At 40.3% G+C, this 25936-nt stretch overlaps 1 protein-coding gene across 1 annotated transcript; it reads right to left on the bottom strand.

Annotated features, from left to right (window-relative positions):
* Window positions 1–531: 531 nt before the first annotated feature.
* LOC119256816 (60S acidic ribosomal protein P1) lies at window positions 532–1041 on the bottom strand. Its single transcript, XM_037524576.2, has one exon. The coding sequence runs from the start codon at window positions 910–912 to the stop codon at window positions 568–570; it is 345 nt and encodes a 114-aa protein (XP_037380473.1). The 5' UTR covers window positions 913–1041; the 3' UTR covers window positions 532–567.
* Between the last annotated feature and the right edge of the window lie 24895 nt (window positions 1042–25936).

Genomic DNA, 25936 nt, shown 5'->3' with positions numbered 1-25936 from the left:
TTTGGAGGCCTGGCCCACACTCTAATCCTTGTCTTCCATTGACTCTCCCTGTTCCCGTGGCTCCAAGCAATAATGCCCCTAACGGTAACTCTGGCACACACAGACCCTACAGCAAGGTCAGGGGTCCTTTCCTAGGGGGCCACACCTTGGGGTAGAGCTCTTTGCAAACCTTAGATGTATAACCTGGCTTCTAGATTGTCATCTCTCACCCCACAGGGTGCCGTGTAATGTTATGCATGTTTCTCCTGCACAGATGTGCCCCATCCAGTTGAGGAAAACACTGCAGCCACATAATTGCAAGGGGTAATTTTTCCTAAATCACACACACACACTGGCTTTTTCCAGCATCTGGCAGAGGCCCTTCTCCTGACCAAGTAAATGCCCTCCAAACAGCTGCCTACATTCTTCTCCCCTCGCTTCCCTCTCCCCATCATCCCCACAGCCCTCTTGTCTATCTTGACCTTCATTTATTCTCTCTACTATCTTTTCATCCCTTTCACATGCCCTGGTCTTTTTTTTTTTTTTTTTAAGAGTTCAAATTTTTATTGAACATGTTACAAAAGACCTTTAGTCAAAAAGACCAAAGCCCATGTCATCATCAGACTCCTCAGATTCTTCTTTCTTTGCCTCTACTTTCTTCTCCTCAGCTGGAGCAGCAGCAGTGGAAGGAGCAGGACCACCTGCAGGGGCAGCCCCTGCAGCTGGGGCAGGCCCACCAGCCCCTACATTGCAGATGAGACTTCCAATGTTGACATTGGCCAGGGCCTTTGCAAACAAGCCAGGCCAGAAAGGTTCAACATTTACACCCGCTGCTTTAATGAGCGCATTGATCTTATCCTCCGTGACCGTCACCTCGTCGTCGTGCAAGATGAGAGCCGAGTAGATGCAGGCGAGCTCCGAGACCGAAGCCATGGTGCGGGCGAGGGCTGGACAGACGCTGCCGCGCGCGGTGCTAGTCGCCGGATGAAGTGAGGGGCTCACCCCAACGCGGCCTTAGCTTCCTCGGAAGGACCGAGCACCTTAGCGACAGCTGAGGAAAGGAGCCCCTGGTCTTTTTACAGGACTACAAGGTCACGCATTTCATCTCAAGTGAGTCTAGACCCTCTTAATTCTGACTCCTAGAGACTCCGCAGCAGCTGTCTGAAGCCGAAGCATAAGAAAGGCTGCACAGCAACGTGTGGGCAGCGTTTTCTAAGAGCTAAAATACGCACCCAATTTACATGACTATTTGCATTTGTGTATAAATTATACATCAATATGTATCCTCCCAAGACAGTGAGTTACTAAAATAATTTTGCTACTTTCAAACTTGTCATTGCTCAATTTTTCCTCTCTCCCCCCTTGTAACAACACCCACACACATCTTTTCATTCTTCAGGATTTGAGTTAGGAAAGAGAGGGGAAGAAAGAAAAGAGTAAAGTAGAAGAGAAAACACAACAAAGGGGATAAAGATGAGGAAGGGAATATATCAATAAAATAATAAACATTTTTGATTAAAGAAATGAAGGATACCACTTTGATGGGCTTATAATGATTAAACATCACCTAATCCATGTTCAAGGGAAGTAAAACAAATATAAAATATACAACCTCTCCAAATTTCCTACTTCTGGCATGTATTATATATATATACACACACATTTATATTTATATTCAGCCTCTTAATTATAAGCAAATGTCATAAAATACTTCTGCTACAACTCTTTTGTGCCCATATTAAATTGGCTTTCTATGTGGCACTGTAAAAAGATCAAGTAAGGCAAAATGTGTCATAGAGGATGCTCATCCTATGAACTCATCAAGGACTTTCTCCCTGCTCCATATCACCCACCCCAAAAAATGCCTGTTTCCAAACAGGCATGGATTCACTGTAAGGCTATCACTGTACACATCCTGGACCAACCACACACTCTTTCTCCTAGGAATTTGGATTTGGAATTCTGAGATCCTGGGTAGTTTTGAGCCTCCCACCAAAACTCAGAAACTGGGTTTGCCCTCAGGGGACAGCTAACTTCAACTGAGTAGAAAGAAGAACAAATTACAACTGCAGTAAGAAAGAGAGAGAAAGTTTGAGGTCTAAAAAATGTCTGTACCTAGGTTCTGGTGGGTTCCTACCTACCTATCTGGTGGGTTCCTACCTATCCTACCTAAGCTACATTCCCCTTTTCTACCCTTGGAAACAATGATATACTATGTATGTTTATAATAAACTCCCCTTTTCTGTTCCAGCCTGTTTGGGTACATTCCTATTATTTGACCCAGAAGAGCCTTGACTAAAACCATTTAATCCAATTAATCCAGAGGCTTTTCCCATTCAATTTTGTATTTCTAATAATTTTTTGATATATTTGAAGTGCTCTGTGGATGATAGGACTTTTTTTTCCTATTAAATAAATGTGAACTCTTTAGAATATAGCCAGTTTGTCTCAGGAACTTTTCCTGACCAAAAAAAAGAAAGAAAGAAAGAGTGTTATATTTTCAGCCATTAAAATCAGATACTATAGGGACATGTATCACTTTGTGTTGCACAATAGATTATGACTTTGTGAATCACACATCTCAGAAAATAAAATATATCGAAGTTCAATAAAATTCTCACCCGTGGGTCTCACTTCTTCATTTCTGCCATCAAAATACCAATACCTCATTAAACGTGAACAAACATTGGAAATGTGCTAATTCAGTTAATAAATGCATGGAAGGAGCAAAAGGACAAACAAGAAAAAACAGCAAGAAGGAGGCGATAGTAATAAAAAGGAATAAATTCGATAAATTCTGCAAGGCAGACTGCAGGCTTGATAAGTAATTTATAATCGTAGAAAAGAAAGAAAACCTATGGTAGCGGATCAACAGAACCTAGCAGAGGAATCCGGGTCAGTCAGAACAGGGCCAGTTCTCTCAACCATATCTGTGCAGGGCACACAGAATTTAATATCAGAGTCTCATTGTGTATTCTTTCTCCTTGGTTGTATAAGTATAGAACAAAACTAATAAATGAAAAAATGCACATCTTTTGCATTGCCCATTTCTATTATAGAATTGGTAATTCTCAGCTAGTTTTTCAATCTTTCAATAAAGAAATATACTGCAGGTGCATACTTGTAACTTATATGACAATTCATGCAATATTTATCCCCATAAGCATAGGCTGGGAGCTACATGTGAACAAGAGACACAAGACCCGCCGTTAGTTGATACAGCATTTAGCTCAGTCTTGTATTCGTGATCTACTTCTCTGCTCACTGATATTAATAAAACCAGAGTTGGACTGGAAAACATACAACTATGACTATCAACATTAAAATCAGCATCTACTCTACACCAGGAACTTAGGTGCTTTCCACATATATTACAAATAATTATCTTTGTAATTTCACAAACTAGGTATCACTCCACTTAATTTAGAGAAAGGTCAATCAAGGTTTAATGACATTAAGTAACTTACCCACATTACACAGTAAGTATACAAGGGAGGCAGGATTGAAATTGTCTCTCTTAATGCAGAGTCTATATCTTCCTATTTTATCTGAACTCCATATAAACTATAATAAATTGTCACCAAGAGATGAAAAGAAAGGTATTCATTCTTTCACTCAGTTGCTAGTCATTAATTTTTATTTATTTTTTTAGTATCTCCTATCACAAAGCATAACCTCAGGGGGCACCATTCACAACATATTCCTCATTAACCTCTTGCCTAGTGCCTTGGAACTGTACCAGTTACAACTCTGTCTGTCTACCACTGGACAAAGCTTCTGAAAGATACAAATGTAAGGAAGACAGTCTCTCATAAGGAAAAAGTTCATTGTTGATTGTGGGGATAAAGAAAATTCTTGCTAACCTTAAAAGAAAACATAGTAATAGTCAAGAAAGGGAAAAATACAGTGGACACTCCAAAGCCAGCATCCAATTCCCCAAAGGGCTGCTTGAGGAGATTAATAAAGGACCCCTGTAGATACCATGAAGAATTTGCCGACTGTACAGGTGGTCTGCCATGGCCCACTGCTGCCAAACACACTCAAAGATGCCACAGGGAACCGAGGTGAATGGGAGCAGCTTTTTACATTTGTTTAATCTTTTGTGTTGATTTATCTCCCCCTGTGCTATGAGTGAGAGCAATTCATTCTTTCACCTCCTTCACCATTCTCTCTCTCTCTCTCACTCTCTCTCTCTATCTCTTTCTGTTTCTCTCTCTAATTTAAATTTATAATTCATCAGTGTTCCTCTTCATTTGGGTTTCAGTGCCTCAATTATAGGAAATGCAAATTCGCGTTCTCTTGCTACCTGCCCTAGCTCAATAACCACTTATCAGTATACTGGCTATATATGAAATTAAAGGACATTTGAAAAGACCTGTGGTTCTCAGAATAGACATTAAGGAACATTAAAAAGTAATGAATTCATATCTGGACACCACGTAAACTTACCTCATGTTATTTCTTTGGCTCATGGATGTCTGACATGTACTTATGCCTACAAAGTGAAGTATATTAGGTCAGGGATCTGATTTTAATTTTTTTCTCACATCTCTAATGTGATCTATTGCTACAGGTCCATAAAAGTATTAAAGTGATATCAATCACACATACGTGTGAACACACACACACACGTGTGCGCAGCGCCAAGCCTTCTACCCAGAGATAAACTGTATCTGTTCTTCATTTTCCTCCTACCATTCTTACTTCTCACTGCTACCAGGGAAGGAAGATATTAATTTTTTGCTCTAGTAGTCAGAAGATTAGAAGCATTAAAACAGATGCACCACAGTCATGTTTATTTGAGATTTTTTTTATCTAAAGACCAAAAGGAAGCAAATCTAATTGGCAGATACATGAAACAGAGCTGCATTCTCAAACAGATTATTTTCTTGCTGCTGACTTCCCTCTCTTGCTCTATCCAACATCTCATCTTTGCAAATATAGGGTTTGCTTTAAAATGAATCTCGAGAAATCCTCCCTGTCATTCAGCCATCCGGGGAGCAGTCCTCTATGGCATGGCACGTCCCTTCACAGGTGGCTACGCCTGCCGAGAGGACATCAGAGATTCCCCAGTGGGAAGGAAAACCACAAAACAGAAGGCTTTAAAGTCAAATAAAGATTTAAGTGAGAAAGGTTGTTTTAGTTAGAGGAAGAAGGAGTTTGGGGAAGGCAGCACAGAGGAGACAGAGACTAGACATAGAAAACAACTGTCCCCATCAATACAAAGTGAGCTGCAAACAAGTGGTGTCTTAGAGCAAACCAAACCTGTCAGATCCTTAGAAACCTGAGCTCCTGAAAATTCAGAGTCCAGGGTTTCACTCAAAAATTACTAAGTTAAGATCTCTGAGTACTGAGTCTAGGAATCTATGCACCAGATGGTTCCTACTTGGAATCATGGTCTTATATGACACACAAATTCACACTGTTTTGTCCGACTAGAAGCCAGTTTCAGCATTGCTGACGCAGATCCAGGAAGGAGCATGGGGGGGACATGGCACTGGGACCCTTGCAGCCCTGTTTAAGGTGGGGGACTGTGGGGCAGAGAAACAGACGCTCTCAGCAAGGAAATGGCTTTGGAATTAAGTGGCATGAACAGGAATGGAAAGGACAATATAGATGCAGAGGTATTACAAAGGCAAACATAATGGAATATGGCTGGTCAAATGTGAAACCTGTTCAGATATAGCAATTCTAAGGTTCTGATTTGTGTACCAAAGGCAGTATTTCTCTCCATCTCCATAATCACCAGCCTTGTTCTTACCTGCATTACTCCAAAAGCCTCCAGACCAGCGTCCCTATGTCCATTTCTGCATATTCCCTTCCTTCAGACCATCATAATCAAAGACTGTAAATCTGGTCTTACTATTCCTTTGTTTACTTTGCTGCAATAGTTCTTAGGACAAAGACCAAAGCGTTTAACATAGTCTCGAGGATCTGGCTCAGCCTCACTTCTCGCCACTCTACTTTTCGTAGCTCTTTCCTCCCTAAATTGTTTGTCAGTTGCTTTACTTGCAGTTTTCTCCTACTGCCATCTCCCCAAAACTTCTAGCAGTGCTGGTTTTTCTGCTTGGGATGTTGCTGTCCAGCTCTAGCTCATCATTCACACCTCAGGTCAAACAGCACTTCTGCAGAGAAATCTCTCAACTCCAGGCTATGTCTGTTTCCTTGTTATAAATACATTCTCAAGGCTCGCTGTACTTTTCTTTCCTTGTTCTTCTCATACTTGTTGTAAGAAATATTTTTGTGACTATATGATTACTGTCTAAGCTTCCACTGGATGCAAACTCCACTAAGACAGGAATCAAACCTTTTAGTCCATACTATATCCAGCACCTAAAACAGTGTCTAAAGTATAGTAGATACTTGTACTTGTTGGGGGAAAAAAAAAGAAAGCCAATATACTTGGGTGGTCAAGTAAACAAAAGCATCACTGAAGAAATAGGAAAACCATGAAAGAAAGAAACAGAGCATTTGATTTCAAGTATTGATGATAGTTGGCAGCAGCAAATGCAGTAGATTTATGTAAAGATAGTAATAATTACTAATGAAGTGACATTTGCCATTAATAGGCAATTGATAACGTATGGTGTTCTCTGGGGCTACAAAGACTGGGAACATATAATCACTTCGAAGTATTTAAATCTTCTTAAATGAGGTAGCAAAATCCAAATGAAAACAGTCTACATAAACAGTATCAGAGAACCAAATATTGAGTCTCACTCAGGAAAGCTCATTGTTAGGAGGGTGAAGGCCAACTGAGAAAAGGATGGACATGACCAACCAGGATGGTGTACTGAAACAGAGCACAAGGGAGGGATTTTCCGGATTTGAGTTGTCAATGGAGTCAAATGTTGCAGAAAAGACAAGGATGGTGAGGATTGAAAAGGCCACTAGTATTGGCACAAGTTATTTCTCTAAAGAGTTGAGCATTTGAAATTCTGTCAGGGATGATGGGTAAGAGAATTGGGCAGGTAGATAACGCTGATTTTCAAATACCTGCAGTAGACAGAGTAGAGGCTCTGGGGGTGGCATAATAAAACATGAAGCCCCTTCCTCACTGTTCTCCTGCACACACTCACATGCTTGAGCTCATCCTCCCCTTTATTCAACATCTGTCCTGAAAGCTTGCTGAGCAAGTGCACATTATGTGTTTGGACATGGTTATTCACCATGCTTTCCTAAGCACCAGTGGATGGGGGCATCCTGTTCCTTCTGAAGAGATACTGAAGAGGGTACCAATAATGAAGGAAACTTGCCCAAACCTTCCCTAGATTAGAATCCAAACTGATTCAAATCTGAACCAATTCTGTCACACATCCTCTATAAAAGTACTGATCCTGATGGTGAGGTTATGGCCTTTAATCTATCTTCATTGTACACATTTTTTTAATTCTAGCAGAGGAGAATTTATTGTTATGAAATCTGTGAAGTATTTCACTAAATGTGAGTGCAAAAATCCAAATATATAGCAACATTCCTTCTTGAAATGCTAACTGGCAAACAAAAAGAGAGTGGTTGGAGGCATACACTGAAAACACCAGTTGATGAGGGTTTCTACTGATCCATAACTCTGACACCCTAAAGAGTGTAAAAGATGAATCTGATAAATATCAAAGAGACAGGTGATTTAAGAGTTCCCATAAAACCATAAGGTAATGCTGAAAATCAACTTATGTAGTCTACTATCATAGACCACAGAGAAAAAAAAAAAGAGAGCAGGAAAAAAAGGAAATCTACCAGTTTTCATCCAGAAGTCACCATTAGGAAAGCTACTTTCTTCCAGTACTGCTTGCCAGTTATATGAAAATCTGGTCACAGGAAAGAATTTTTACCAAACTGATGCTCCCTCCCCAACACCATATCCTTACTAGGTCCAATTCACTTAGCAAACAAGTGTGCCCACTTCTGGACAACCATTTATGACCCTTTAGCACCAGTGACACAGTGCTCTCAATTACTGGAATGTTTCAATGTGTCCTTAGGACCCATGACTACACCCAGGGAAAAGGTAAACAAGAGAAAGGAAAGTTAAAGCCCTCCAACCCCTCACTTTGTCACCATCAGTTTACCTTCCCTACCCTTCTGTCCACCCAAATGATAGATTTGCTCATTACAAGTACCCTAGATATGTGATGATCTAATGACTAGCTGCAGTTTTATGATAAAGCAGCAGTGTGTTATCTAGAAGTACAGCAGTTTCTCTTTCTCCTTACTATATTCAGACCATACTCTGACAGCTGTAATCTACCCTAGGAGCCATACTTTCTTAGCAATGTAGACAACCATACTTTCTTAGCAATGTAGCAATGTAGACAACCTGAAGTAAGTTTAAACCTCAGCAGACAGAAGGCCTCTAAACAATGGCATACAACAAGCTGAAGGAACTAAAGATACTCTGCTTAGAGAACAGTGGGGTTTGTGGGGGAAGGGGTGTATGGCAGAGATAGGAAGGTAAAAAAACAGTCATTAGTTTTTCCATCTTCTCCACTAAACTGCCAGCATCATGAATGAGTGCAATGATGTACACATACTTTATTTGTGTTAGAGCCCCAGGGCAGGTCTGGCCCTATATATTAGAAACTCAGTAAGTGTTTCGTATTTTAAAAAGTGAATGAATGGCTAATCGCCTTCAAATTTCCAAAGAATAGCCAAAGATTTGTTACTTATTGTCCCAAGTAGCATAATTAGGAATAACGGGTAGAGGGAACAAAGAAATAATGTTTATGACAATAAAGGAAGACCTTTTCTTCCCCCTTCTCCCACCGCCCCTTAAACATGAACTTTTCATTGAGTGAGCACAGTCTTCCTTGCAGGTATCTAATATGGATCAGGAAAGTTCTGGATGGTGACAATGATGCAGAGGTTTAAGTGTCAAGTAGGTTTACCTAGCCCATGGCTCTAAACTAAGGTGATCACTTAGGGTTTTTTTTTTGTTTTGTTTTGATATAAATGCCTAAGTACAATCCCCAGAAACTTGGTTTCAAATGATATTTTGAAACTACCCAGGTGATTCTAATCTATAAACGGCAGTTGATAATCACTGGTCAAGATGAAACTTTAAAATTCTTTCCAAACTTAAGACTACAATTTTACATCTAAGGAAATGGGACTACCATTGAAAAGACCCTAATTTTGACTGACTGCCTAGTTCATTAAATATTCTCCAACATCAATTAAAATAATGAGGCATCTAAGGTTATATTCCAAACAGAAGGAAAGAAGGGGAGAGAGAAAGGAAGAGGATGAGAGGTTAGGAAAAGGGAGGAGAGAAAGGAGAAAAGTGAGAGAGAGACAGAGACACAGAGAGAGAGAGAGAGCTAGAGCTGTATCAAAGCAAATGTCTTAATTTGTAGTTTTCAAACTCTGAATAATTGAATTTGTACTTCAGCAAAATTTTAGATAGTGTTGACTGTCCAAACATGCAAAGTTCTTCTGAAATTTCCTGATATGGAATATCAGCAGTTGGATCACCAGTAGGTGTGGATTCTCAAATCTCAAAATGTTGTTTGAGACCTTTCAGCCTAAGGACTGAAAATATCGAGAGTGAATGGGACGGTACATATGGTTGTTAGAATGTGAGTAGGTGACAATCAGATAATTTCATATGTTGCTTTTTATCCTGAACTATTTTGGTAAAAGTCTGCTCTTTGGTAAATGAATAATTCACTTATATTTCAAATGTATTTTAAGTGTGTCACATTTGAAAGCAGGGTAAGATGTATTTCAATAATACATTATCATTTTTTAATAGATTGAGAAGTCGGTTTGGGATGTTATGCTAGATGGAAGAAGCTAGTCAGCTGCACACTTAGAGAGATGAAGATGGGCACTGAATCCTTTCCTTCAATTCAGTAACGAGAGGTAAATTTCATTCCATAGCTTCTATGCTTTCAGGTTTCCTTAACTTGCCTTCCAAGATCCTGATCTTGCACCTCAGCCTACTTAGCACTTAGTTGCCAAGATCTTGCAGTGCTAATGAGTAAGGATTCAACTAATCTATATTTACATCCTTAGAAGGGAACACAATTCTAGAATAAAGTTATATCATTGTTATATAGAGGCCTTATAAATATCCTAAGACAAATATAATTAATTTCCAGTAAAGTAAGTTGGGTGTAAGGTGGCTCAATATTATCCATGGATAACTGTTATCCATGTCCATGGATAACTGTTCAAAAATACTAAAACAGCGATGAGGTCAGCAGAGATAGACATGTGATGTCATCTATCATTAAAATAACACAGACATTGCTCTTTTAAACAGTGTGAATAAACAGAATGGTTAGGAATGAATATGATATTCTTGGTAAAAAGCTTCAGAAATTTGAACAAAACATACCTTCAAAAATAAAAATCCCAGGGCCTCCCCGGTGGTGCAGCGGTTGAGCGCTGGGTTGCGAAGCTGCCAGCAGCTTCTGCAGCGCTGGTTCAATCCCCGGTCGCAGGAGGAGGGTCCCACATGGCACGCAGACCTCTTCTGTCGCCCGCTGCTCCCCTCAGCAGTGTATTTCGGTTCTTCTGCCTGTTCTGCTACCCACTCTGGCTTTGGTGAATCCTCTCACCCTCCCACACTTCTGACTGTACCCAGTGCTTTTATAAATAAATAAATCTTAAAAAAAAAACAAAACAAAAATAAAAATCCCAGCTGGTACTTTTTAATAAGGCTAATGGACAAAAATTTGATTTAAAAGATCATAGTTCTTTCCTATCCGGTTTGACTTGTAATAAATTCTATCATCTAGAAGAAATAAGGGTAGGATTTTCTAGAATGAGTAGGATTTTCAGTATTAAATAGGATGGTCAGGAGAGGTCTGACATTTGAGCAAAGACCCTAAGGAGTAAAGAAACTAGTCATTGTCTGCCTCTGGAAAGAGAAGGTTCTAGGCAGAAGAAGCTGCAAGTAGAAATCTCTTAAGTAAGAATGTGACTGGAGTTTTGGAAGCCAATTTGGTCACTGGCAAGACAGTGACAGAGAAGGTTATTATCAGGATATTAGCTCAGAAACAGTTGTGAAGAGCCCTTTGTAGGCATTTGGAAGGACTCTGAATGAAATGCAGACGTTGCAAGGATGTGAAGAAAAAGGAATCCTCATATACTGTTCGTAGGAAGGTAGGCTTGTCTAGCACCTATGGAAAAGAGTGTGCAGATTTCTCAAAATATTAAAAATAGATATATCACACAATCTAGCAATTCCACTCCTAGGTATCTACCCAAAGAATGAAAAATGCTAATTAGTAAAAATCAAACCAATAACAAGCCCTAGAAATCCACCTGTAGAATTAAGAGTACCAGAGCGGGCAGAAGAGGGTGAAGAATGAATTTTGAAAGGGCCCAAATGGACTATGGTAGAGGATTATGGGTATCTTGCTAGAGAATGTGGTATAATGACATACATCTGAAGAGGTATGATCCTATACCTCTGAATCAAATATAGTGGTGTAAGCCAATTTTCCCTCAATAAAACTAAAAATACATATGTGGATTCATTCAAGGTTTTGAGCAGAGGCATAAAATAATCTGACTTTGGTTTTTAAAGGATCACTCTAGATTCATGTTGTTACTCCACTCCAATGGACCAGAGGAGAAAGCAGGAAAAACATTCAGGAGAGATACTGCAATAAAACAAGTGAAAAAGGATTGAATCTGGAACAAGGGTGAAAACAAGAGAGGTTATATAATGTGGTCAGATCCTAGATAATCAACTATTTTGAATACAAAACCATAAACTATGCTGATATACTGAAATAAGAAGATGAAATAAAAGATAAGTTTAGGTTGATTTCAAAGGTTTGGGTCCAAGCCAGTGAAAAGGAGCTGTCCTCTATTGATAAGGATAGTTGAGAAAGAACATGTTTGGAGGAAAACAAAAGTTCAGTATGAGACATTAATTTTTCAACATGCCTATTACAAATTCAAGTGGGGAGTAGAGTAAGCAAATATTATGTGCATTTCAAGTCCATGGGAGAGTTTCAGGCCAGAGATAGGAATCTGTGTGTCTTCAGCAAACAGACAATATTTAAACTCACGAGTGTGGTTGGGCATGAGTATAGACAGAATATGGAAGACATCAGAGCACTGAGCCCTAGAGAATGCAATATTTAGACATCAAAAAAAAAAAAATCAAGATCCACTAACCAACAGGACAGAGACAAAGCAGTTGTTGAGGTATAAAAAACACTAGAAAAGAGTAATGTTCCAGAAATCCAGAGAAGAAATTGTTTTAAGTAAAAGAGTAATACCCAACATGTTAAATGCTGTAATGAAACAATTAGAAGCTGAGTTGAGAAATGACCTCTGTTATAGCAATAGGGAGGCTGTGGTGGTCACTATAAGAGTCCTTTGGTTGGAGGGGAGGAGGTAGAAATCCTAAATAGAGTGGATTCAAGACAGTAGGGGAGGAAGTAGAAAGAGCAGGTACAGACAATTTGAGCAGAGGAGTAACATAATCTGACTGCATAATCGAGTGCCATCACTGACTGCAAAGACAATAAGAAATGAAATAGACATATCCCCAATTCGAGCAGTAGAATTCAGCACATATAAAATGAGTCCATATTCCTACTCTCATGGAAGTAAAGAGCTACTATCTCAATATAATAAGGAGAGATATTTTTTAAGTGCTCATTTTGTCAGCCTACTTGGCTTTTGAATCTAAAGTCACACTGTTCTTGTTCAATTTGACAAACTCAAGAGGCCTGGGTTTCAGCACCAACCATTTTCGTAGGTCATAATACAAATCCCCACCCCAAATGCCTCAGGCCTCCACCCAATCAATAAATTGCAGTTAATGCCCATAGGGAAAATGGTCTTTGATGAGACTCTGTGCTAGCAGCCAATCCAAGCCCATTAACTTCCACATCTGGAAATAGGTGAGGAAGGAAAATGAGGCTGATGGCTTCAATTTAGTTCTCATTTATCAGCATCACAATAACCCGACTCAATGGCATACAATTCAGAGTGATTGAATGAATTTGCTGAGTAGAGGTCCAAGACTGAAATAATAAAGAGGCTGAAGGTCAGGATCCAAGATTACTGGTAGAGTTGTTGCAAAGGGCAGAGTAGAGTCAGGGAGCAAGAAGCTCAGAGACTCAAACCCAGAAAAGCCATCAGGTTGATGTCGTACTGTATCATTCACGGCTCTCCTGGACTTCTGGCCTTCAACTTCATTAAATATATATGTCATATATGTACATAATATATGCATATATGATTATAATAAACTTTACATTTCTGTAGCTTACTCCCTTCCAAAGTATACTTTGCCTATTTTTTTTTTCATTTGAATTTCTTAGTAGGTAATAATAGTCTCCATTTCATAGATAGAAAAAACAGCTTGGAGAGGGTGAGGTATACAGAAGAATAAAGAACAGAACAAAGAACATACTCTGTTTCAGTGAATAACATACTCCCCTAAAGAGGGAAAGAATTGATTACTAAGTTTAACCAAATTTGAAGAGTATATGCAATGGGGTGAAAATAGCTTTATCAGTTAATACCATGATCATCTGCAGAAGGAAAATGTGGTTAGGAAAATACTTTAGTAAATGGAAGATCCTCATTTGCCCAGAAAAGTCCCAGCTTTAGTCTTTTATTTTGGAGAAACTGTTAATGTCACCTACTTTTATTTTCAAAGGTTTTGTAGTTCTTAAGACGTAATCAGGGGCCTCCCCAGGTGGCGCAGTGGTTGAGCGCTGGGCTGCCAAGCTGCCCGCAGCCTCTGCAGTGCCGGTTTGATCCTCCCCACCACACACACCAGCGAGGGTCCCACATGGTGTGCAGACCTCTCCTGCTGTGCCCACTGCTCCCCTCAGCAGTGTACCTCGGTCCTTCTGCCTGTTCTGCTCCCCGCTCTGGCTCTGGTGAATTCTCTCACCTTCCTGTGCTTCTGACTGTACCCAGTGCTTGTATAAATAAATAAATAAATATTAAAAAAAAAAGACGTGATCACCCTAGAGCCTATAGGGAAGATGGTCATTGATGAAACCACATAGACACATAACTGTAGAAAGAGACAGATATAGAGGTAAAGATATAGATACAGAGATTTCACATATAAATTACCAGAGAGGAGGTAGCTAGAAGTTAAGGGCCCCACCCAAAAGCAAGGTTAGCAGGAACCAGAGTAGCAAAGTTCTGGCCAAAGTGTTCTGCATTTGACATAAACAATAATGAAGAAAAGAGTCAGAAGTGAGAAAAAAATGAGTAGCATTAGAAGAAACTAGGCAAATAGCTAGGGCACTGTGTGGGGTTAACAGCTAAATCCCCAGTTGCAGAGTGACCAAAGGACTTTTAAGAAAAAGGATATCTAGGGCCTCCCCGGTGGCACAGCGGTTGAGTGCTGGGTTGTAAAGCTGCCTGCAGCCTCTGCAGCACCGGTTTCATCCCTGGCCACCGGCGAGGGTCCCACATGGCACGCAGACCTCTCCCGCCGCTCCCACTGCTCCCCTCAGCAGTGTATTTCGTCAGTCTGCCTGTTCTGTTCCCCACTCTGGCTCTGGTGAATTCTCCCACCCTCCCACGCGTCTGACTGTACCCAGTGCTTGTATATATTAATAAATCAATCTTTAAAAAAAAGAAAAAGGATATCTAATTTTCAATTCAAAATTATTTTTGTTCCTAAGGTGTAAAATCAATATTTTACATCTTTTCTTTTGTTTTTATTTTTGTGGGACCCACGCTGGTGGCCGAGGAATGAACCGGCGCTGCAGAGGCTGCGGGCAGCCTCGCAGCTCAGCGCTCAACTGCTGCGCCACCAGGGGAGGCCCTGCATCTTTTCTCTACTGAGTCAAGGGTAGTGTATAGGTAAAATGCTTTAGGTAAGCTACATTTTCATAGAAATTAAGGAAATCTGAGTTTCAAACATCCAACAAAGAACACACAATAAAAATGAATTACAGGGAATCAGAGATTTAGAGCCAGAAGTGACCATGAACTTGTAAGTCCCCCAAAATTCTCAAAATCCAGGTCAGCTCATGCCTGGGTTGCAAAAAAAAATTGTAAATACAACAGAAATTGACTGTTTTTTTTTTAAATCAGAAAAGTCAGTTATAGCTCCTTAAACATGTTATTCAAACTAAAATCTACAAATGGCATTTATTCACCAATGTAGTATTAATATGGAGTCAAGGCTGCTGCTTCTTCCATTCACCTGTTGACTGGGGTTCTCTATTGACTTTTTTTCATATATCACATTGATAATGCACTATCTGATTTCTTACATGAGATGAAACAATCTAAACACATAATTCCCCTAGACTTTAACGTTATTTTTCTAATCTTTGGCAGATGCAGTGCCCATGCTAACTTGACAATTCTTAGCTACTCATTCTATCAAATCTTTTCATAGAAGTTTAGCTTCCATACAGATGCTTTCTTCTTGTATTAATGCCCCATTTAACTTACATAACATAATAAAATCATATAATTATGACAACAAATATAACTGGCATAATCAAGTTTGTAACAAGTGCAGTCAATTCATCCATGGGGACAAAAATGGTTGGTGTATTGGGGTATTGGATTTACTATGACTCCAGACAACACCCAAGTTTTATAGAGAAGACAGCTCTCTTACTGCACAAGTTTAGTAAATGAAGGATACTTAAAATAGTTTCTAGAGGGTTTAGTCACAATTTTCCTGAAGACTTGAACAGCTTGTCAATGCAACTGGCACTGCAGCCATGCCCTGCTCCCTCCAGGGTCTGCATCTCTGTCTCCAGAAATTCCATGTGGTGCTCATCAAGCTCTCCAGTCAGTGAGACAGAGCTGGCCCAGAGGCCAGAAAACCACATCCCTTCGTGGGGAAAAAAAATCATTCCCATTCCTAGCTAAAAGACCATATTGGGTGGCAGCCTCAACCATTAGTGAACTCCCTTAAAAGAAAGCCAGCAGTAACAAAAGCCAGACAGGACAGATCTAGGAGAGTCTCCACAAGAAGTCGTAACACTTAGCGGTAATGACTACACACGTGTATTCATTGTAAATTAGGACTCTCTTCGGCTAGAAAGGGCAGAGAGTTAAATCTAAGAAGCACTCAGAGAAAGCAAATTTTCTCCTAATCAGAAAAGCACAATCATGGTGAAGTGGAGCAAGTAAACGGAGCCAGTGTGTATAATTAGGATCTTCTTCTTTCTTCTCCTCCAAACTACATGAAAGGAAAGGTGGGCATCTGAGAAGTTAAGAACTTTCAGAGGATGACTTCCTTTGTTAATTGAAACAGGCTAAGGCATGCTTGTATTCTTTTTTTTTTTTTTTTAAAGATTTATTTATACAAGCACTGGGTACAGTCAGAAGCGCAGGCGGGTGAGAAAATTCACCAGAGCCAGAGCAGGGAGTAGAACAGGCAGACTGACGAAGTACACTGCTGAGCAGAACAGAGGGTGAGGCAGCAGCTGTCTGCGCACCATGTGGGACCCTCACCAGTGGCCGGGGATCGAACTGGCGCTGCAGAGGCTGCGGGCAGCTTCGCAGCCCAGAGCTCAACCGCTGCGCCACCGGGGAGGCCTGCCCATGCTTGTATTCTTAATAAAGAAGACCTGTGGATACCTGCAGCCTGCAAAAGTACATGAATTTAAAGGAACTTCTGACATCAGAAATTCTGAAGTGACAGCACTCTTTCTTTAAAGTTACAGACTTTTTAAAAGTTGATATTAATCACCAGTAAGCAGTTAATAAGCAAGATTTGTATAGTGTTTGTTCAGATGTCACTCTACCTATATATATTCTTCATAAGTACAGTGTTCAGTAAAATACACATGGTGTGGAATTTAGTATAAAGGGATATTGTTTTCAGAAGAAAAGAAAATTGAATAAAATAAATGTGCATCTGTCTCTTGGACTCAACTTTGCCTGTGCACCACCTAGGACTGCACATCTGAGGCCATTTTACTAAACAGTGATCTGGAACTGCAGGGAGACCAGACACCATGCTATCAATTATTGGCTACTGGCAGAAGGTGGGGGATATAAAAAAAAAAAATGACAAAATGTGCTGGATGTTTTATTTGGTTTTATATGTAAAAGATGTAAAAAGAAGAGAGTAAATGAAAGTAACTGTTTGGGGGCAGGGAACAAATCTGCAAATTTCTTTTACTACTGCCAACTTTGCTGAAGAAGTTAGACTTTGGTTCCAGACTAGCTTTTCGATTTTGAAGTTCAGAGGAAGATATTATTGAAATCTCCACACTTCCCTCCTTTCTCTTGTTCTTCCCCAGCTCAAATTCACAGCAAGGAGGTACAGCTGTGGCCTCTGCAGGACACCATCAACAGCAGCTGCTAATGGGAAACCTAATGACCTTTTAATGGCAAGAGTAAAGCTGAGAGAGTTGTGCAGATAATAATTTTAACAAAAGAAAAGGAACTAAGTGCTCAGCCGAAACAAGAGTTGGCCAAGCTGGACACAGCTAAGTCCAGTAAAGCAAAAGATGTAGCTCTCCTAAAAAAAAAGACATTTATCATACCTCCGTTGCCTCCACAATCATCACAGCATCCTCTGCAACTGCCAAACATTGGGAGTAAGGAGACAACATTCACAATGCACCAAGATGCCTCGTGGAGCAAGCCACCAGCGTAGATGGAGGTTTTCTTAACTTGCATTTATAAAACAGAGCTAACCTATAGAAAACAGACTACGCAGGTCTCTAAAACCTGGGCTAAAGCCAGTTGAAACAAATATGGCAATCAAATTCAAATCTGGCCGTGGCAGCAGAAGAGCATGGTAGTATAAGTATTTCCCAACCCCTGTTACATCACCTCATTTTACTGAACTGACCCCAATTCAGCTTTGGAGTTTGAAAGGATTTCTATCCTTTCCATTCTGGTAGTCTTAACCTAGCTGAAAAGCCTATTACAAAGGTTCTCAAGTGGCAGCCCCAGACCAGTAGCATCAGCAACCCCTAGGAATATGATAGACAGTCAAAGGCCCAAGTTCCACTAGAAGCCCAGTTACTGAGAAAATTTGGTGGTGGAGCCAAGCATCCATGTTCCACCAAGCACTCCAGGTGATCCTGGTAACAGGCTCAAGTTTGAGAACTACTCATCCATAATACTGGATCTCAAACTTGGCTGCACATTAAAATCTCCTGGGAAACTTTAAAAAACAAAATGTGGATGCCTAACTCTTCCATTGTCCCCGATCTCCAGAGATTCCGATTGAACTGGCAGCAGGTGCAGTCGAAGTATGTGAATGTTTCAAAAACTCCCCAGATGATTCTAATACACAAGAAAGTTTGAAAACTAATAGAACATACTCAGGAAACAAAGGGAACAGGCAACTTTCAAACCTGGAACAAAAAGTATAGGCAGTCATAAGTATTCAGAGCTACCAGTTACAAAGGATAAGTAGTAACCTAGACTGACAGACTCGACAGGGTTTCTCCTTGATCATATTTCAATAAACGAGAAAATAGCTTTTCCCAAAAAAGCCTTAAGCTTGATTTAAGTGTGTATTTGAGATTTCCTGTTTTGTACTTGCTACTAGGGAACTCAGAGACTAACTTGGTCCATAGAAATTTTTTTTAAAGATTTATTTATTTATGCATACAAGAACAGGGATATAGGCCAGAGGTGTGGGGGAGGGGGGGTGAGAAGATTCACCAGAGACAGAGTGGGGAGCAGAACAGGCAAAGTGACTGAAATACAATGCTGAGGGGAGCAGTGGGTGAATCAGGAGAGGTTTGCTGCACCATGTGGGTAGCTCCCTTGCTGGGGATTGAACTCGTGCTGCAGTGGCTGCAGATAGCTTCATAGTGCTGCAACTTCACCCCTTGTGCCACCAAGGAGGCCCCAGTCCATAGAGATTTCATCTTCCCCTTTTAAAGATCCTGTTCTTTTAGACCTATTTGAAGGTGCTGTCACCACCACGCTTCCTGCCCTGAACTGCATGTGTCCCCGGGCTGCTCAGTGACAGGTCACAGGATTCAGGGTGTCATAGGACAAAGATGGTTCAAAGGTCTAGACACCCATTTCGTCAAAGTTAGGACATTTGAAATGTCTTAATATTAGAACAAACAAACACAAATATATTATGAAATGAAAGGCAAAATTTGATCTTTCTGAGAACAGTGCCCATTAGGTTCACACGAGGCACTTCACCACCACTTGGGAAGGTGAGAAGGCACTAACATTATATAAAAATGAGCCTTATTAAAAACTGCCTGAAATTATTTCAGAAGAAAGCATAATACAAATAAGTGGAGGAATTGTCCTTTCAGGTCTCTTCCATGTGTTTATTTTTTTAAAAGTTATTACTATTATCCCTCTAACACTGTTAATTCTTTGGATTCCATCAGACATGATATTCGATAAAGGGAAATGAACTTTTCCCCATTTGATGTCACTGATACACAAGATTTGAATGGGGCAGACATTCAGAAAACCTTTGAAATAATTATAAACTTGATCCCTTCATTTTTGTAAATGACAAAGAACACTGGGACTAGTACTCCAGGGGTGCACCTCCCCTCCTGGACTGAGGCAGTAGAGAAATGCGGGGACCCAGCAGGAAGCCAAAAGGAAATAAGTTTTCAAAATTGTGATTCAAGGCAGAAACCTGTAAAACTAATAAGACAAAGCCTAAGAAAATAGGGCATTCTCAGGCTCCCAGAAAAATAAGAATAAGGGAAGGAGAATGAATGACAAAAATCCAAATCAAGATTGCAACTTCAAGGAGAAATTGTCAGCATTTTCTATAGAATTTTTATGTCAGATTTATACAGTTATAACACCCAAAGGGTTGATTGTTACAGTCTTCCTGCTGTCCTCTAGGCGAAAAATAGAATTCTGCTTCTCAGCGCTCTTACCAAAAAAAATGGCAACAAAATTCCCCATAGAGTTGGCCTTGTCTCCCAGCTTTTCCTTCTTCCTAACCAAGTTTGAGCTTATGACAGAAGTGCTACTTTGGGATGTATTTCACGTAACTTTGGCTTTAGGCACCGATACCCTGCACTGCATTTTGCAGGCTTTTCGCTTCTGCTAGCCAGTGCAGATGGCAGCAGGGATAAGTGCAGCTTCCCCTGGGTTTGTCAGTATTTTAGAGAAACATGGTTTCTTTCATTTCTGTCAGAAAAATATTAAAATATGAAACTCCTAATATCCCTTAGCACTAAATGTTCTATGCAACAAAATAAGTGCAAAACATTTCCAAGAAAGCTGAGATGAGCCTTTCAGCATTTGTAATCATCCCAGATTAGACCCAAGGAGAAATGAAATGTAGGGACCCCCTGGTCTACACCCTGTTCTGACACAGAGAGATGGTGAGCACCGTGAGGAAAGATGGCTTCTCTGCGTCACACAACCGATGAAACCAGACTCCCGGTCTCTAGTCTAGTTCATTTTCCTCCCAACCCACCTTGCCATGGCCCCAACGCCACAGAGCACCGTGGAGCTGAGAGCTGCTGGTGCAACCAGCAATAAAGGACACAGAAGGAAACCTAGTAGAAAGGGAAGGAAGGCTTGAGTGTGGAAAATATGCACACGCGGGAGGCAGGAAGTGGGGAAGACACTTGCAGTAAGTGTGCAGCTCGGGGGCAATTGTTGAGTTCACAACAACATGAAAACAAGAATCCCAGGCAGGCCTGCAGCAGAAGCTCAGAGAATGCCTTTAGGGCCTGGCCCATGGCACACGACCTCTTGTTTCTCTCCTGATTTGATGCTCCAGGACCGACACAAGCTACAAAGTCTGACACATGTTACTATACCCAGAGAGGTAGAATGTACAACAGAAATTCTAGAAAATTGACTTTCTGTCCTTATATGTAAAGTAGGTTCATTACCCTTGCCCTGTAAAAACTGAAATGAGGCACATGAACTTGTATGTAAATTATAAATGAGGGTGAGTTCATTCGATTATATCATCACAATCTCTGCTACTTCGGGGGCAAAAATGCCTCGGTCTTTTGAGACTCTCTGATGTAGAGTCCCTAGGTATAAAGATGGAGAAAATTATGTTATGAAGTGAGAACAGGTTATAGAAACAGATCTGTGTTGCCATAGCAGCTGAGTGACCTCAGGCAAATGGCTGAACTTCTCCAAACCTCAGGTCCCCGGCTCGTAACAGAAAACTTGCAAATTATAGAAATAATACTATAATAATATTGTTATTATATTATTATCATTATAACACAAATAATAAAAATAATTATGTCAATAAAGCACTCTCAAAAAATCAACTAATCTCAGGACCAGTACAAAGTCTTTCTTCAAAATGGTCACTCACTCACTTATCAACAGCTGGGCCTATCTGGATAATCCCTTGTCCTGACAATTTCTCCCTTTGTCCCTTTCCAGTTGTCTAGGTGTGGAAGGCCAACTCCAGTCATGGTTTAATCTGCAAATCAAGAAAAAAAATACAACTAGAACACAAGAAAAAACAAAGCGAAAAAATACTTTGTTAAAATCATCAGTTTTTAAATTAACTAGCCAACCAGAGAATCAGATATTCAACATATAATTTTGAAAAATTCTTCATAATAACTTGAAATAATTGCCTTTATTTGGCTTTCTTATTACAAATATAAGAAATTAGGTGTTCCAGTAAACAAAAGAGACATAACTGGAAAACAGCAAAAGGTATATTGGGAAGAAATGACAGAAATCGCAGCTCCCAGATCTGGATCGAAAATATTAAACAAAGAAAAAATACTCATTGTTCTGTCAGCTTTAAGACATTTTCAGCATGCTCAAACTGGAACACTTCCCCCTGTGGTCTTGTAAAACTCACTGAATTGGAGTAAAGTAGTGTAAGCAGCAGCTTCATCTTCAAAGATGCCATGTAAAATACACACATTAACAGGAGGGGTTTGTCTTTTCCCTCTCTCTGCTTCTCTGCTCTTTTCCAAGCATCAGCTGCGTCTTAGTAGTATATTGTCAAGTAGAGTTTACATTAGCTTGCACCCGCCACAACCTCCGGACCGAGTGTGGCCTCAGTTACTGCCAGGGGAGCCCTCCTGGGTTCCACCAGGAGAGACTGAACTTCCTGAGCCAATAAATTTGACATACTACTTACATCTCTTTCCTCTAAGACATACCTAGTAAATAGAGCCCAGGATGAACTGCTTGTATTTGAAAAAGCAAATAAACCAAAAAGGCATGTTTGTGGGTGTATGTCTCAGTGCTTTGCTCTGTAAATTCCTCCTGAGTGACTGATTAGATCAGGGACAAGTGGAGCCTTAGATCTGAAACAAGATTAGATGTGTGAATTCAAATTTACAGTTCCAAATACATCTTAAAAACTTAGGAATTTTGATATATCTTGCCATTTCCATTTTGCAGAATATTGAAGGATTGCTGTAGACAAGATTAGGGATTTGTCTCTTCCTGCTCCCACACCATCCTCTGCAATGGGCAAGTAGATGGAGCCAATGAAGAGGGTAACATGAAAGTAGAGCTAGAAGGCCTAGTGATCATTTTATTGTCTTCTTCAGCCCTCTGAATTTTAGCTTCCCTTTTCCTTCCCACCTATGAGAACTGAGGGCTGTGTCAGCTTAAAGGTAAAGTAATCATCCGGGAAGTGTGACTCTCTGCTCAGTCCTATAGAGTCCAATTGAGCAACCATTCTTGGAGACCTTTTATAGATCTAGAATTATCCAAAACCCTGTATCTCCCACACCTAATACAGTATCTGGTGCATAATGAATAGTCAGCAAATAAAGTTAGCTGAATGAATATATGAACAAATAAGTAGTACTTGACCTAAGTAGTGAAACAGAAGCTAATGCTAGAATTTACATCAGTAGATTTCAAATGTTTTTTTTTTAAAAAAAAAAAAAAGCAGATTTTTATCCCATTGCCAAAAGAAATGCAACTCGTGAGAAATGGAAAATTACAAAAGGAAAAAAAATTTTAAGTCTAACCTGACCCCAAGAAACAATGTCTGATGGGAAATAAAAAGACATGTGGGGCCAGACAGCAAGGCATTAGGACCTGGGAAATGGAAAAGCCCAGCAGAGTGGTACATGGGGTCTTCATATATCCAGAATTTGATGGCAAAAGCACAGCCAGGGGTTTTGAACCTCACAAGTGAAAAGTTGGCATGGGCCACCAGCAAGAAGGCAGGTGTCAACCCAGGGAAAGTCCAACCACAGCAGGAGACTGACTCAAGAGAGCTGGGGATCACAGACAGGACTCTAGGAACTAAGTAATCAACCATTATTTAGGCAGGATTAGCAGAAAAGCTCTCATTCCACAAGTGCTTAAAGCAAGCCTGGTCGTCCATATATCTCCCTCACATGGATCCCTTGATTGCAAGCTAAAAACCAGAGTGGAACTGAATCTACAACAATGTCAGCAACAAACAACAATGGGTATGCACTATGCCTCAGCACCTTAAGAGGGAGGCACTATTGCTATCATCATCCCTATTGTAAGGAAGAGGAACTTGAGAGGCATGGAGCACGTAAATACTTACCCAAGATCATGCAGCTAACAAGTGGCATAGCAAGGATCTGAACCTGGGGAGCCTGGCTGGCACCAGAGTCCATGCTCCAAAGACTGTATCTGCTGCTTATTAGGGTAACAGGTTGGAGGAGCCCAAGGAGGTAGCCAGAGAGTGCTCTTTCTAAGCAGAACCAACAAAACCAATTAGCTGCCTGGAGATTGAATTAGAAAGCAGAGCACATAACCAACGCCTCATCCATAGGGCAGCACGACCCTATAAGAATAATTCAGCACAGCAAAAGCCCCAAAGGGCCTGAGGTTTGCTCATGCAGTGAATTAAAATTTACACACTATGACTCAGATGTGCAGAAATGGAGTTTAATTCCCCATGCTCTTGAGCCTCCGTTTCCTTTGTCTGCCTCTGCAAACCTCCCAAGTAATCACCTGTGGCTTCGAACAGTCTTCTCGGGGTGAATGTTCAGTGCATTCAGGATTCACTCTTTTAGAGACTATCCAGAGCATAGCATTACCAAGTGCCTAGTTCTAGAAGTGGACTTCCAGCCAAGAAATTCTGTTCCTCTTACTCCTAGGCATGGGTCCTTTTAACATGTGACAATATCAACTAAATAAAATATTCAGCTTCTTGTCACAACTTCAAATGCTCCACAGTTACATGCAGCTACTGTAAGTGGATAGTATAGACACAGAATATTTCCAACACTGCAGAATATTCCAGTGGCTAGCACCATAAAGATGATAGATAAATGATTAAAAGAGACAGAAAAAGAGAAAGAGGATTGAGAGACAGATAGGCAGGCAGACAGACATATCTGTGTCTATTCCTGTTTGCAACTTAGTTTCTTCCAAAAATAACATGTATAATAAAACATGTATAAGACTTTCAAAAATTGAGTCAGAAACTCCAAGCTTATAGAGCCAAGTTGTCTCAAAAGGTGGTGATGGAATCTTGAACAAGTTACTCAACCTCCTGAGCTTCATTCTCCTTGTCTTTCAAATAGAGATAATAACACAGAATCCTACCAACCTCTCAAATGGTGGCAATGATCACATGAGATGATGCATGCAGAAGTACTTTCAAATTTTTAAAACAACTCCCAAATTCAACCATTATTACTCTTATTGGAATAAACAATCTACCAAAATTCATAAAATGTGGGTCAATATAATGGTATGAGGAGGAGAGGCCTTTCGGGGGTGATTAAGTCACAAGTGGACTAGCCCTCCTCAATGGGATCAGTGTTAGTGTAAAAGAGACCCCACACAGCACCTTCCACCTTGTGAGGAACACACAGATGAACCAGGAAGAGGTTCCTCAACAGACATTGAATCTTCCAGTGTCTTAATCTTGGACTATCCAGCCTGCAGGACTGTGAGAAATAAATTTCTGTTATTTTAGCCACTCAGTACATTAGAGCAGCCCAAACCAACTAAGACAAATCTTTATTTTTAAAACAACAAAAAAATATATAGCAAAACCCAAACTAACTATATCTCAGTGCTAAAGTAATTTGCATCTCTAGCTAAACTACTCTATGTCAGCCTAACTACTCTATGTCAGCAACGTAATAGAAGACACAAGATGGAGTAATTCTTGTGTTCTTAAAAGACGGGGGGAAAACCATGCCATGAAACTACAGACTACACATTAGTTGGTATTCTTAGATAATTTAGAACACACTTTACAGCAAAAGATTTTAGAATATTTACAATAAAATATATTTGTTAGAATCACTTTGCAAGTTGAATAACTTCAGTGATATTGCAAACATAGTAAGCCTTGACTTCTGCAAAAATATTAAACACTTGCCCCAATACATCCATGATGAGGACGGTGAAATAGGGCTAGCGGGCAGTGTGATTATATTTGTGTCAGTTGGAAAAACTCCCCCCAAGAAAAGCTGATTATCTGTTCAAAGTTGAAAAGGGGTCTGGAAAATACTGTTCTCAGAGTCATCTTGTTGCACATTTTTTTTAAGATTTATTTATTTATGCATACAAGAGCTGGGGTACAGGCCAGAAGTGTGGGGGGTAAGAGGATTCGCCAGAGACAGAGTGGGGAACAGAACAGGCAGACTGACCGAAGTACACCGCTGAGGAGAGCAGCGGGCAAGTCAGGAGAAGTCTGTGAGCCATGTGGGTAGCTCACTGGCCAGGGATTGACCTCGTGCTGCAGAGGCTGTGGATAGCTTCATAGGTTGCATCTTAACCCCTTGCACCACCAAGGAGGCACTTGTTGCACATTTTTGAAATAATGGATGCTCTCAAGGGGAGAGTCTTTGCGTAGGACAACAGCACAGAACATTCATTGAGGTTTCAACAGAGGAGACTGAGGGATGAGCTCCAGAAGGGATGGTGTGACAGACAGGCAATTTCAACTCTGGGCAAGAAAACACACACACACAGACTCTTTAATGCTGGACATTTTATCCTCATAAACTGACAACTATGCAAAGCCAGATCGTATTAACCCCCTTTAGAAAGAAAGAAATTGAGAATCAGCATAGATAAATACATTTCTTCAGCTTACACTGTCAGCCAGCAGCACAGCTGGGATTCTAGCCCT

Source organism: Talpa occidentalis, unplaced genomic scaffold (assembly GCF_014898055.3).
Source record: "Talpa occidentalis isolate TD23 unplaced genomic scaffold, MPIMG_talOcc4v2.1 talOcc4.4, whole genome shotgun sequence".
In the NCBI taxonomy this organism is placed as follows: Eukaryota; Metazoa; Chordata; class Mammalia; order Eulipotyphla; family Talpidae; genus Talpa; species Talpa occidentalis.
The sequence above is the reverse complement of the archived record's forward strand: the minus strand, read 5'-3'. Positions and strand labels throughout refer to the sequence as shown.

Excerpts from the sequence above, each read along its gene's own strand:
- LOC119256816 (XM_037524576.2), bottom strand. The coding sequence starts at position 912 with ATGGCTTCGGTCTCGGAGCTCGCCTGCATCTACTCGGCTCTCATCTTG.